Source organism: Bombina bombina, chromosome 6, assembly GCF_027579735.1.
Source record: "Bombina bombina isolate aBomBom1 chromosome 6, aBomBom1.pri, whole genome shotgun sequence".
Taxonomy (NCBI): domain Eukaryota; kingdom Metazoa; phylum Chordata; class Amphibia; order Anura; family Bombinatoridae; genus Bombina; species Bombina bombina.
Window position 1 is genome coordinate 347,296,932 of NC_069504.1, and position 15,104 is coordinate 347,312,035.

General features: G+C 36.6%; 1 protein-coding gene across 1 annotated transcript in view; it reads right to left on the reverse strand.

The window, feature by feature from the left end:
- The window catches only part of ANO4 (anoctamin 4), a 675,069-nt gene that overhangs the window by 652,856 nt on the left and 7,109 nt on the right, over positions 1 to 15,104 (reverse strand). The window contains 1 exon segment of the mRNA XM_053719254.1: positions 7,895 to 7,971. Coding sequence (XP_053575229.1) covers positions 7,895 to 7,971 — 77 coding nt within the window.

Below are 15,104 nucleotides of genomic sequence, written 5' to 3' on the forward strand. Positions count from 1 at the left end.
GTCTTAATGTGGTTATCCTTAAACCATGAATATCCTTAAATAATGGTGATCCTCAAATTGTATTGAAAGGTCTTCTAAACAGTGTATGATGATCTCCTATAAGAGATAAAGTACATAGTGCAATATTGCTAATAATATCCTTAACAATAAGTATTAGGCTTACCAATTAGGATGAACCGGAGCCGTTAAATCAGCGTGCCTACGCGTTTCGATCCTAAACAGGACCTCTCTCAAGACTGGTAATGGCTATGATCCACCAGGTAGACCCATAATATCGGGCATTGGGGTCCATAACCTGTAATCTTGCCAAGTATATCGACATAAAAATGCAGAAGTATGTGAAGAGTCTCCCATTCTATTTGAGAGACTCAACAGAAGTTTTAAAAATACTGAACAGCCTAGAATGGGAGGATAATTACATCTTAGCAACGTGTGACATAACTGCTCTCTATACGAGTATTTCCCATGATCTAGGAATAGAAGCAGTAAGGTATTTTTTGGGGAAAAAAAATGATATGTGTCCAGAATAGAGTTTATTATAGATGGTATCCTATATATCTTGACACACAATTACTTCCAGGATAGAGGAAAGTTCTATAACCAGATATGTGGAACAGCTATGAGGACTAGGTTTGCGTCTAGTTACGACAATCTCTATATGGGAAAATGGGAGAACATCTTTTGGGAGTCTTGCCCAGCAGGCGCAGACCTGGTCCTCTATAAGAGATATAAAGACAACATCTTTATAGTGTGGAAGGGATCCATTGAGGATCTGCAGCACACTATAAATGTGATGAACAATAAAGTAATGAATCTAATCTTAACATATGAATTGAGTGATAGCTAAATCTAGGAAGTGGATATTGCTATCAATATAAAGAAAGGCAGTCATAACTTGGACCTATTTCAAGGAAGTAGACTGCAGACAACTACATATATAAGACAAGCTGCCACCATCACAGCTGGAAGTCTAACATCCCCAAAGGCCAGCTCATGAGAGCACGGAGAAACTTCTCAGACATTGATAAATGGAGAGAGCAATCACAGATTCTCAAAGGGAGGTTTCTAGAAAGGGGATATGAGGAAAACATCATAAGATAAGACAATTCAGGAGGTTGAAGCTATTAAGAGGGAAACATTATTAAAATATAAAGAGAAAAAATGTGATGAGAATACAACAATAGAAGTACCATTCATCACTGAATACAGTGAGAATAGATTCATAATAGAAAGAATTATAAGAACGCACTGGCACTTTCTAAAATAAGACAACATCATTGACAATAATTTAAGTGAAACTCCCAAATTCATCTATCATAAGACTAAAAACTTGAAAACTATCATTGCACCTATTGTACCCATGAAACACCGTACTATACCAAAGGAATGCAAATACGGCTAAAAATACAGACTTTTCAATCATGGGTAAATAAAGAATCTTTCCATATGAAAGAAGCTATAAGATGTCAAGACACAGGAATTATTTACCTGATTGAATGTGGCTGTGGGCTTCAATACATAGGGCAAACTTCAAGGAAACTCAAAGACTGGATACATGAACATCTACTCCAAATCAAATGGAAAAAAAGATGATATCCCCCTATATAAACATTTCAAAGAAGTCCACAGTAGCAGAAGTAAATGTCTTAATATATGGGTATATGTAAAACACATAAAAAAATGGGAGGAGGAGATTTTGTAAAGCAGCTCCTAAAAGTAGAATCCAAATGGATTTTCAATTTGGACTGCATATTCCCAAAGGGTCTCAATAGTAACACAGAGATATTTCATCTGTTATGACACTGAGATCTTCCTCCTCAATCTTTGACCTCTCTCTCTATTTATTTTTTCTTATAACTCATTTGTAAATCCATCTGAGGAATGTAATGTTATCACCAAACTCACAATGAATTAGAAATATATATTCTCTCTGGAATGGCCATATGATTACTATCACCTTTATATTGAAGGTTAAATCAAGTCAGATTGTTTATATATAATGTATCTACTAATCTGTAGATTTTCTTTTAGTTTTTTAGATTTCTATATATTCAAAAAATACGGATATGTTTTCTTTCTTTTTTTTCTATTTATAGCAATTTGAGCTGTACCCTATTTGTTGACTTGATAATATTAAGTGTTATTTATCGTTTTAATTTTAACTCAATTCCTTGAGGGTTATATCCCCAATTTTGAGGGATATCTTGCCCATGGCTCTGAAATGTATGATCATTTTAACATGTTTTATTTGTGGATAAATATATCGTTTGTAACGTATGACTGTTTTATGCAATGCATTGCACATATTTGTTTAGATTTATATATGTGTTTCTAAGCCAATTTGGTAGGCAATAGTACCTTAAGCATGAACCTGAGTCAGTGAAAAACATTAGAACATAACACATACATTTACAATATGAGTATATACCTGGTTATCTTTATGTCAACCACTCATTTAATCATAATTTTAGTGCATAAATTATACACGTGTATATATTTTTCCCATCATGGTATATATTCCCCATCATGATAACGAAAGTAAACAGGATTCTGAAAACACGTATCCGGATATGACTCCAACCGGAAATTACACCATCCGGATATGACGTCATTATAGACTATTTCCGGTTTGGGACACCGTGATGGAACCAGATATGACAAGGTACAAGATCATTTCCGGTTTCAAGGGGGAATTTTGGCACTTGTTTGAAGCCCCACGATTGGTCAAAGACCCCTTTTAGGAGCCACTCGATCACAGCCGTTATCAGTCTTGAGAAAGGTCCTGTTTAGGATTGAAGCGCGTAGACACGCTGATTTAACGGCTCAGGTTCATCCTAATTGGTAAGCCTAATATTTATTGTTATGAAAATTATTAGCGATATTTATTGTTATGAAAATTATTAGCGATATTGCACTGTACTTTATCTCTTATAGGAGATTGTCATACACTGTTTAGAAGACCTTTCAAAACAATTTGAGGATCACCATTATTTAGAATATTCACGGTTTAAGGATTAAACACATTAAGACCTTCACTTTTACAAACCACGCTTGTATATAAGCATTATTTTTTTTATATAATATATATATATATATATATACATACACATACATACACCGAAATACCAGGCAATTCCTCTCTGAACAAGGAACAAAGCATCCCCAGACGATCGTTTCGGCCTTCATTGGGCCTCGTCAGTGAGGTGTAGCAGTATTCCTCTAAGCACACTGAGCAAGGAGTCCACATCTGGTTTCCCCTTTTTCCCATAGGGAGACTAAATTCACACAGAGAGAAATGCACTCACAGGAACGAACAACCAGCTCAATACCATTGTTAGCCTGTTCTATGGCGATTTACCACCTGGGTGCAACTTCTTTTAGCCCAGCAATTCTTTTCACAGAGTAGAACTTTCCTGTAGTATATCAGTCTGATCCCGCCTATTACAGTCAGTCCAGCACCGAAATACCAGGCAATTCCGCTCTGAACAAGGAACAAAGCAACCCCAGACGATCGTTTCGGCCTTCATTGGGCCTCGTCAGTGAGGTGTAGCAGTATTCCTCTCAGCACACTGAGCAAGGAGTCCACGTCTGGTTTCCCCTTTTTCCCATAGGAGACTAAATACACACAGAGAGAAATGCACTCACAGGAACGAACAACCAGCTCAATACCATTGTTAGCCTGTTCTATGGCGATTTACCACCTGGGTGCAACTTCTTTTAGCCCAGCAATGCTTTTCACAGAGTAGAACTTTCCTGTAGTATATCAGTCTGATCCCGCCTATTACAGTCAGTCCAGCACCGAAATACCAGGCAATTCCTCTCTGAACAAGGAACAAAGCAACCCCAGACGATCGTTTCGGCCTTCATTGGGCCTCGTCAGTGAGGTGCACTTCTCTCTATATGTATTTAGTCTCCCTATGGGAAAAAGGGGCAACCAGACGTGGACTCCTTGCTCAGTGTGCTTAGAGGAATATGGCTACACCTCACTGACGAGGCCCAATGAAGGCCGAAACGATAGTCTGGGGTTGCTGTGTTCCTTGTTCAGAGAGGAATTGCCTGGTATTTCGGTGCTGGACTGACCGTAATAGGCGGGATCAGACTGATATACTACAGGAAAGTTCTACTCTGTGAAAAGCATTACTGGGCTAAAAAGTTGCACCCAGGTGGTAAATCGCCATAGAACAGGCTAACAATGTTATTGAGCCAGTCGTTCGTTCCTGTAAGTGCACTTCTCTCTATATGTATTAGTCTCCCTATGGGAAAAAGGGGGCAACCAGACGTGGAACTCCTTGCTCAGTGTGCTTAGAGGAATATGGCTACACCTCACTGACGAGGCCCAATGAAGGCCCGAAACGATCGTCTGGGGTTGCTGTGTTCCTTGTTCAGAGAGGAATTGCCTGGTATTTCGGTGCTGGATTGACCGTAATAGGCGGGATCAGACGGATATACTACAGGAAAGTTCTACTCTGTGAAAAGCATTACTGGGCTAAAAAGTTGCACCCAGCGTGGTAAATCGCCATAGAACAGGCTAACAATGTTATTGAGCCAGTCGTTCGTTCCTGTGAGTGCACTTCTCTCTCTCTCTATATATATATAATTCCCAACATTTTATATTTTTTCACATTTTTATATTTTCACTATTTTTAGTCTGAGGTGTATGCCTGTTTTTGAATTTTTCTCATATGATTTTTTCTTACATATTTTTTCTAACTTTGGACACCAACACACATATCTGGAGTGTATTCTTCCATTTGGGATTCCACATTTGGATTATTAACTTTGATATTGACTTCCTTTTGTGACACTTTTGAACACAGTTTGTGTAACACATTATTTTGGTCTTATAAGGAGCCTGTGTTACCCTCTCCTTAAAGGAGATTTCTGGATTGTTTTTAGTATATAGGATTCATAAAGCACCCTGTATAGATATAACATATTGTACAGATGTAGATATACCATCATTGATCACCAATAGGATTTTATTGTATTTTTATTGTCAAATCATTATATAGAAGGTTTCTTTAGATTTGTTAAATAAATACCGAATCCATATATTTCACACTTTATCCTTTTATCTACCCTAAAAGATCCCACCTTTAGCTTATTATCTTACTAACCCGGGGCTAATTCAGCGCTCTTCCATTTTACTTGACTCTTAGTACTATCTATCTGGTTGAGAGATCTTGCTCTTGGGAGGAGCTTGCACTTTGGCGCTGTGGATACCCAATTGTCTAGATTTGCATATCGTTTAAGTCATTTGGTCAACAATTGCACATGTCAAAGGGGGGGCCTGATCAATGGTTAAGTAAGGGGCCCCAAAATTTCTAGTGGCGGCCCTGGCAGCAGCAGTGAGAGGAACCTCCAACCTTATCTACTTAGCTGTTGTCATGGGTGATGTGGAAAATGGCAGCTTTGGACTTATGAAGGTAGCTACAGAGAGAATAAACCCAGCAACAGGCTGGAGAGAACACCTCATTAGTCTGGCTCCAGAGAAAAGCGGTATAGGCCAATTTTATTCTGTTTAGCAGTCCATAAGCCCCACAACATGTTGGTTAAGCTGTATACAAATTGAACTGTTGTGCTCATCTCATCTTAATCTAGGTATGAAGGCTATTAGCCGGATCTCAAGGGGGTCCCCTATAAAGTCTACAGATCATATCTGTGATTCTCTCCCCAGACTTACAGGGTATAATAGTTGATGCGGAATACAATATTTACACCTGACATTTATACTCTTGCGTATGTTTATATTACCCCTGTTGGGTTGTGTTTATTCATACCCCTTGAACACTTACTGTGTGTTGTGCACAATTTTTGGTTTTTTTCTAATAGGCTGATATGAAGCTATACGCTATATCATATAGAGATATAGTCGTTTCTAGTTATACTACCCTAATTAACAGATGTTCTATGCATATTTACCATTGTGTGAGATTGTTTTGATAAGATATACCGACTTGGGTGATATTTGTTCTTTGGGAGTTCATTGAATTTACTATTATACACATATTGTATATTACAACATATATGGTTACATGATATTTACTGAGGGTGGAGCAGCCTTAGCGAGTGTTTATTACAGAACCCTTCTTCTTCAAAACTATATGAGTATAAACTGTTGATATAATGAGATTAACTACAGATGGTATATGTTTTTTAGACTAGTTACCCAAACCTTGGTTATACAAGTACATCAACCACACCCCTCTGACTCTGCGAGTCATATTACACCCTCAATTGTGTTTTGATGAACTGATTTAAATTAATCCAGGTAGACAATTTATATATAATACTATATTAATTTGCATGTTATCTGAAATAATCTTCATGTCTGTATAGGCAGTCTTTGATAGGGCTGATATATGTACTGCAGTATCTTTGACAATTGGTTATTTGAAGGTTGTTTTGTCAGCGGCCAAGATGGCGCAGCCCCTGAAACCCCCCAAACCTAAAAAGTATGTTTTGACCCCCTACCTACTATTTGGGGATCACATATCGCTAGTGGTTTACTGTTTTGCAAGGGGATATAAAGTTGTATACACTACTTACAAAAAGAAAATTTAAAAAAAATTAATGAGGTACTTTATTATGCAGTCATTATCTTTCAATTGATTTATCGTATTGTGAAAAATGTTCTTACTACTTATTGTTACACTGTCATATAGGAACTCCTATTGATTATTGTACCCTGTAAAAATGATTGCTGCTTTATGACATAAACTGTATGTACATTATGATGTTTGTTAAGTTTGAACACTGACTGTATTCTCTAAATACATCAATAAAAATTATATTAAAGTAAAATGACTCAGATAGCAAAAGGGGATACGTCATTTTCATATCTTTAATTCAAATATATGGAGCCAGTTTAGGGTTTGCAGAGTGGCCAACCAAATTAATGAACCTATTTAAAAAAGAAAGGTTATACCTAAGGGGACTGCAATATCATAATTTAAGGGTTTATGATGGAAGATTTGGTGTAAAGGGTGGTTTTGATTATTATGGGATTGTGTAGATGCGCTTAGATTAAAAGGACACTTAAGTCGCCAAAATAAAATTTTAGGATTCAGAAAGAGCATGCAAGTTGTTTTAAGACATTTTCCAATTTACTTCAGTTATCAAATTTTGCACAATCTTGTTATATGCACACTTTCTGGGGGACAAGCTCCTACTGAGCATCGTGCACAATCTCACATGGTATAAGTATACTAGTTTGATTGGATGATGTCTGTTACATGATACCGGGGGGAGGCACGGGGGGAAAATAGGAAAATTAATACATTTGTCAGAGAAAAAAAAAAAAATCTTCTGCTTATTTGTAATTCAGTGTAAGGCGTTAAATCATTGTCTTTATATTATGAACTTATTTATTATGCAATTCTATTGCATTGAGTGGTCCTTTAAAGAGGCATTTCTTAGGTGATAGATGGTTTTCTGCTGGAAAATAATGTAAAAGGGATCTATAGGTGCTGTCCGTGGGTTAAGAGGTAATAAGATAAGGGGAAAAATAGGTTCTGGTGACACTGTACTGCAGTTTGGAGATAGGTGTGTAGCGGACGGTTGAGGAAGGTTGTGATTTGGGCTATATAGAGGAGCTGGGGCAGATACAGTTAGATTGAATAACATGTAGAGGATCTTAGTTGACGTAATAAATCAGTGGGGTTTGTGGTTAAAGTATATGAAATTCCAGAGGGTCATGATTAGGGTTAATACATTTAATTTACCATAACAAAGGAGAAGCCACTTACCTGTTGTCACCTGGCCAAGAGTGCAACAGAAGATACCAAGCAGTGAGACAGTGAAGATGAACAGTGATCACAGGAAGGATTATCATTCTGAACTGGTTTAGTTCAAAGAATGAAGACAGGTAACACTAGTGAGAGATGTACCTTACCTATAGTGATCTGGCTGACGCAGCTGTAGTAACTGGTCCCACTGGACAGATTATTAAAACTTCCACTGTTAGCATCAGTTGTCTGTTAAAACAGTGAAAATAGTCTACAATTTAAAAGGATAAAAGTGAAAGGACATCTTTAAAAAGAACCTATATTTCTTGTCTATTGTGTTTGCAACTACAAACTTTGTGTCATAATATAATCAACAGACAGGATAATTCCCAAAAAACTATTGCAGAGAAAGCTATTTTCAGTGATGTTTTTTTGTGTGAGATTCTAGGTCTAATAATAAAAGATTTCATATAATCCATGTGTTCCGCATATAAACCCTTAAAAGTTTCATTTTTGTACTGATCCATTGTTTCTCTCATATGCTTATACACCTGTATTACATTTGCCTTAATCTTTCCTTTAGTTTTTTTTCTATCATTAATCTTTTTACACTTTTGAGATTAGTTTCCAATACTTTCAAGTCATTCTTCCTGTCTCAAATGTCTTTACCCTCCGACACTCTCTATCTGTCCTTTACACACCTCACAAAATATCTTATTTACTTATCTCTCCTTATATCCCCTCTTTTCTTATGCTCCTTACTCAACCTCTATAAACTATACCTTTAGTCTCTCCTATAGATTCTTCATTATCTTCCATATCCTCCTCTCTCACTATATTATATAACATCATACACCACACCTTATCATAACTCTATCTCATATCAGCATCCCTTTCCCTTAGCTTCCAACCCATTCCCTCTCGCACACTCTTCTTCCTCATTCCCTCGCGGACACTCTGTCTTCCTCATTTCCTCTCGACACTCTGCTTCCTCATTCCCTCTCGACACTCTTTCTTCCTCATTCCCTCTCGACACTTCTTCCTCATTCCCCTCTCGACACTTCTTCCTCATTCCCTCTCGACACTTCTCTTCCTCTTTCCCTCTCGACACTTTCTTCCTCATTCCCTCTCGACAACTTCTTCCCTCAGTCCCTCTCGACACTCTTCTCCCTCATTTTCACTCACCATTCTTCTTCCTCATCCCTCTCACCACTCTCAACTCCCTCATTTCACTCACCATTCTTCTTCCTCAATATCTCCACATACCCTACTCTATCATTCTCCCTTTCCTATCGTTTACCTCACTCTCTCTCATATACTGTTCCTGCAGTGTTTGTAAATCCAGGTGATTTAGAAATATATCTGACTCAGAGTCCATTTATACAGCAACTAACTCTACACACTTTATTTCCTGGTTCCTCACTCTAACAACACTGTCCCCGCCCCCTGCTTCTTTGCAACACATTATATACATTTACAAGTCATTGCACAAACTAGGAAGAAAGCATTATATATTATAATTATCACAACAGACACCATATCTCTCCCTTACTTTTGATTAGAAACAAAGAATTAAACTAAACATAAATATAACATATCTATACTATGCTTGATTATCTAGAAATAAGGCCAAACTATATTTCAATAAAAGAGTTGCATGATGAAACACATATTATTTTTCATAGTCTTTAAGGTATTCAGGAGGTCTTCTGTTTTCTCTGAGAGGGTATATGCGATTAGGATCTAAGGACTGATCAATTCATGTGCTATGTTTTCTTCCCCCTCACTTCTCTCTGTGTTATCCATATTATCATCATGTTCTTGAAATAATTTGGGTATATCAGAAATCATCATCTTCTGAATCAGATTAATTCAGTGTCCTGTTCTTTGTGTAGTTTCTTGAAGAAAGAAGAATTCCGAGTAAATTGTATGTCCATTTACTTACTGCAGTGATCTATTGATCCTTGAATTATTGCAACTGTATATGGGATGACATCATATAAAGTATCCAATTTGTGTCATCTATCTTGCCGACACTGGACTCTGTCTCACAACAGCAAAAAAGAGCAGATCTGGTATGATAATATTTATCCGCATAAGCTTTCATCTTGGCTTTGGCATGACTGTCTTTTTGTATCAAGTCCTTGTTGAATGTTTATGTTAGTGAATCATTTATATCTGGAATTTTGATCCGACGTTTGCGATTGAATTACAGCTATGCAGGTGATCTGCCAGTAGTTAAAATGGGGAGTTGATCGATCGTCCTCTCAGGAAAGAGTATACATTTTGTTTCCATGGTCTACCTTGCGCTGTAGTTGCTCTTAGAAATTTCCCCATAGAACGCATGAATCTTTCAGTTCTGCATTAGCTTGTGGCCACAAAGGAGTAATGTGCCTATGTTTAAATCCAAGATATAAAGCAAATTTATTAAACAGAGTACTGTTAAACGGGGGACCATTATCTGTTTTAACAATTTTAGGAATTCCCAATAAAGAGAAAACTTTGTCTAAAACAGGAATAACAGTGACTGAAGATGTTGAGTCATAACTTCTACTACCGGGTATCTTGAATATTCATCTATATCACACATCAAGTAATCTCTAGTAGGTAATGGGCCATATAATTCTATACTCGCATTACACCATGGTGCTTCAGGCAATGCAGACATTTTTAAAGGTTCTTTGTGAGCTCCTGGAGTTGTGGCTTGACACACAATACAATTTCTCACCCAACTTTTATGCTTGTTGATCTATTGATGGCAAGAGATTTTCATCATGGTCTCAAGTAGCTCCAAACACAATAATATTATCGCTGAAGTTTTTAAACTTCATGGAATTCCAGATAATGTTTGCTGTATTGCATTTTGAAATACTTCAGCAGCAGAAAGAAACACCAAAACTTAGGGCTTGTATCTCCACAAATCTGTGTGTGTTGAGAATGTAGTTATATATCTGCTTGTTGGATCCAATTCAGTTGATGATAGCCTGATTTTAATCAAGTTTGGAGAAAAACTTTTGCCTGGTTGAGATCATGAATTATATCATCTAATGTTGGAGTAACGTGGCGCTCCCTGATAATGGCAGTGTTGGCTTGCCTTCATGTCTATGCAAATTCCTGGGTCTTTGGGTTTCTGGCATTAATACTATTGGGGAGGACCCAATGGAGTTGGCCCCTGCACTCTTTCGATGATTTCCTTGTGTTTCAAGGTTCTTGAGTTCAGCATCAACCTTGTGCCTTAGATGAAATGGAATTCTTCTATGTGGTTGTATTACAGGTTTTATATGGGATTAATATGCAGCTGTACTTGAAAATCTTTCAATTTACCAATGCCATTAAACAAATGGAATACTGCTGTACTAACGATCTGTACAGATCCTGTGTCCTTTCTAGGTGAAATTGCATTCATAAGCTTTATAAGTCCCAAACTGGATGAAGTTTCAAAACTCAGAAGAGAAAAATTTGATTCCTTTACAACATAAACATAGTTGCTGTTATGTTGTGTAAATTTACCAATTACATTAGTTGGGGTTTAGTTGATCCATATGCTTATATATTTATTTTACTCTGTAATAGCTGTAGTTGTGGTTTTAACATGTGAAATGTTTGTTCACCCACTAAATTAACAGAAGATCACTGAATCAATCAATCCAGTGATTTTAGTGCATCATTAATGAGTACATCAACTTGTGGCTGAGTTAGGTTAAACATGTTGTTTACTACAAATACATATTTGGCATTAATTGTTTGAATATTGTCCTTTTTGGTCAGGAGATCTGACTAGGATTTACTTTCCACTGCTCTGATGTATGTGGCTCAGTATGTGATTGAGGTATTTGATACAATTTTGTTCTACATTGCTTTGCAAAATGATTAACATTTTCCACTTGCCCTGCATTGCTTATTCCTTGCTGGACAAGTCCCATTTATGTGGATAGAAAAATAGAAACATAGATATTGACGGCAGATAAGATGCCATAGGCACAGCAAGTCTGCCCCCACCTTACCTAACAGTATAACCTTATCTATGTTCGTTTAGGATTAGCCCTATGCTTGTACCCATGCATTTTTAAAGTCCCCCACAGTGTTTGTTGATACTTACCTATTGAGGAAGTTTATTCCATAAATCAATCACTCTTTCTGTAAAGAAGTGCTTCCTCAAATTACTCCTGAATCTACTACCCTTTAGCTTGAGCTCATGACCCCTTGTTCTTGAATTTTCCATTTTATGTAAAATACCCACAGCCTCAGTTTTACTAAACCCTTTAATGTACTTGAAAGTTGCTATCATATCACCTCTTTCCTTCTCTCCTCTAAGCTATACTATATTTAGGTCATTGAGCCTATCCTGGGTAAGTTTTATTTTTTAGGACCCTGTACCATTTTGGTAGCCCTCCTTTGCACAGATTCAAGTTTGTTAATATCCTTCTGAGATATGGCCGCCAGAACTGCACACGATAGACCCCCACAGTGCCTGCTTAAGACTCATGAGTTCTGGTTCTTTCTTGTGGGCTGTACTGTTGAACTGCCCCTTTTTGAACTCTATTTGTAATAAACTGATCTTCTGTTAGATCTATTTTCTATGCTTGCAGCTTGCCTGCCAAGCAAATTCTAATGTGTCTGCCATAATCAAGCAAATCTTTTAAAGATCGTTCAGATTGGCTTATTTCCTAAGTTTTGAAGAGGTGCAGCTTTGTTTTATCGGTGCTTTAAATCTCATTTTCAACATTAGGAAAAACTCACAATTATTTGCCTAGTAAACGTAACCTGGTTTTGAAATGCATCTAAAGGTTCATCACCCTGTTGTGTTGCCTGTCTGAATGTGTATATTTCATACTGAGTGTTCTTTTTAGGGAGAAAATATGTTGTCAGTTTATCTTTAACATCATATAGTATGTGTCAGTGGTTGCAGACAAGGTATCATAAATGTCATACACATTTTCTCCAGCTAAATGAAGCAGTAAAGCATTTTTTCTGTTTGCATCAGTAACATCCAAGACAATAAGATAATTTTCAAATCTCTGAATCCATTTTAGCCATCTTGGGCCTACTGAGCTAAGTTCTGCATCAGAGTCAGAGTCAAACACAGGGAAGTTGTATTCATTACATGCAGCCATTCTTGTGGGTATTGCAGCAGGTTACTCACTGTTTGCTGAGACAAAGCAATAGGGTTCAAACATAATCGCCAAAATGTAGTGTTTGTAAATCCAGGTGGTTTAGAAATATATCTGGCACAGAGTCCATTTATACAGCAACTAACTACACACTTTATTTCCTGGTTCCTCACTCTAACAAACACTATTCCCCACCCCTGCTTCTTTGCAACAATTATTATACATTTATAAGTCAGAGCACAAACTAGGAAGAAAGCATATATATATTATATCACAACAGACACCATAGTTCCCACTCTATTTCTCCCTATCCTCCTTCCTCACTCACTCTCTCTCCCCTTCCTCATCTCTCACACTCTCTCCCCTATCCTCCTTACTTAGGGTCCAATAATCTAAGGTGACTACTCAGCCAAAAAAAAAAAAAAAAAAAAAAAGATTCTTTCAGTGCTACTCATAACATCTCACTAAAGGGCGTAACCAACATTTCTATATGTGAAGGAGAAACACATAAATTGCTGTATGGTGCTCAATTCAATAAGCATTTTAAAAAGCATATGTAAAATAATTATTTAAAAAAAAAAAAATCAAATGTACAGTATACTTCGTAATTTGTATATAAAGCAAGCAGCACAATGTTCATTTACATTAAGGTGTAAAATTATCTTAAATAAACACAAAATAAATCATAGATAGAATGATGCATTCAAAGAAAAGATTAGTCTGAGAATAACATGTAGATGTATTTTTTAAAGTTTCATTAGCTGTTTAAATGCTGACAAAATAAGTGTAAACTTGTAGTGTCTATAAAACAATGGGAGCTGCCATGTTGCAACTTAGGTTACCTTCTCTGCTGTATCCAATTAGAGACAGTTATAAATAGGTCACTAGAGTGTGCAGCCAATGACTGTGTGGAATAGAACAGTGTTCTGCACTTCCATTTCTAACAGGAACAGAAAAGCTCACAATTTCAGAATGCAATTACAGGAAAATGGGGACAAAATAAATAATGAAAATATATTGTAGAGTTTTTTTTATATACATTCGATTAATCATTTTATATTACCACCTCCATGTGTTTAATGTCCCTTTAACTTTATAAAATTGCATTTAATGCAAATCGTAAAACTGGTATTTAAAGTACTACAAAATATCCAAAAAAACAAAGTTAAAATCATAATCAAGACGTTTCCTATACTTCTACTGTAAAATGGGCCTCGTAGCCTTGGCACTTGGGCATTTATAAAGGTTATTTTGTAGTTTTCATCTGAATTCTCTAAGAATTTTGCATTTGCAGCTCTCATTGTTTTGACTAAATAAATGTATAGCTGGTTAGTTTGTTTCAAAATATGCAATGGGCTCATTAAACTGAAGCAAAAATAGAAACAAATGCAATGTAAATTAAGCTGAAAAGAGTTTAATTATATTTGCATATTTATCCAAATAAGGCAAAAGGTTAGTAGACTTTGGCTATTGAAAAACAATTGCAGTAAAAAGTGTGTTAATTTGTTTTAAAAACATTTAGATTTGGCCTATATGTTATTCTATAGCAACACATCACAAAGTTATTTTAATTACAAGATGTTTGCTGTCCTTTTAACCCCTTCCCACCGTTAGGACGTTCCATGCAGTCTTAAAGGGCCACTGTAAGTAAATAGTTTCTATGCCTGTTACTAACTACCCCAAATACGCTTTTTATCAATAGCATTTCATTAACATATCTCTACCGTATATCAGAAATCTTGTCTGCAAATTTAATTGTTTTCCAAACCCACTCCATGGGTATCCTTTGCTCTGTACCAATCCGTTTACAATGCCTAGGTTTCAAAATGGCGCTTTAAACACAATTTCATTGGTTTAAGTATTTTCAACATGCAGTGCTGAAAATAGTGGGCAGGATAACGTGACATCATCGGGGAATAAAAGATATAACTTTTAGAACTTTATGAAACTTTGTTTTAGAGAAAATATAGGTCAGTAGGTTTTTTAATTAATGTTTATTAACTTTAATATGTTAGTTGTTTAGCTTAAAAATTATAACAGAAAGTAATCCTTTAACTGCGCTGGGCTTTAGTGCCGTTAGGATGGCATGGAACATCCTAGCCGTTTGGCTGTACTGAAGCCATTGATGCTTCCTGAATTAGGATCGTGGGCTGGACGGAGTGCCTAGTGTCATAGGCACTCCCCCCCCCCCTGACCCAATCCCATCATTGAAATCACGTGATTGCATGAACGATTGGGTGATTAAAACTTTTACTTATTTGTTTAA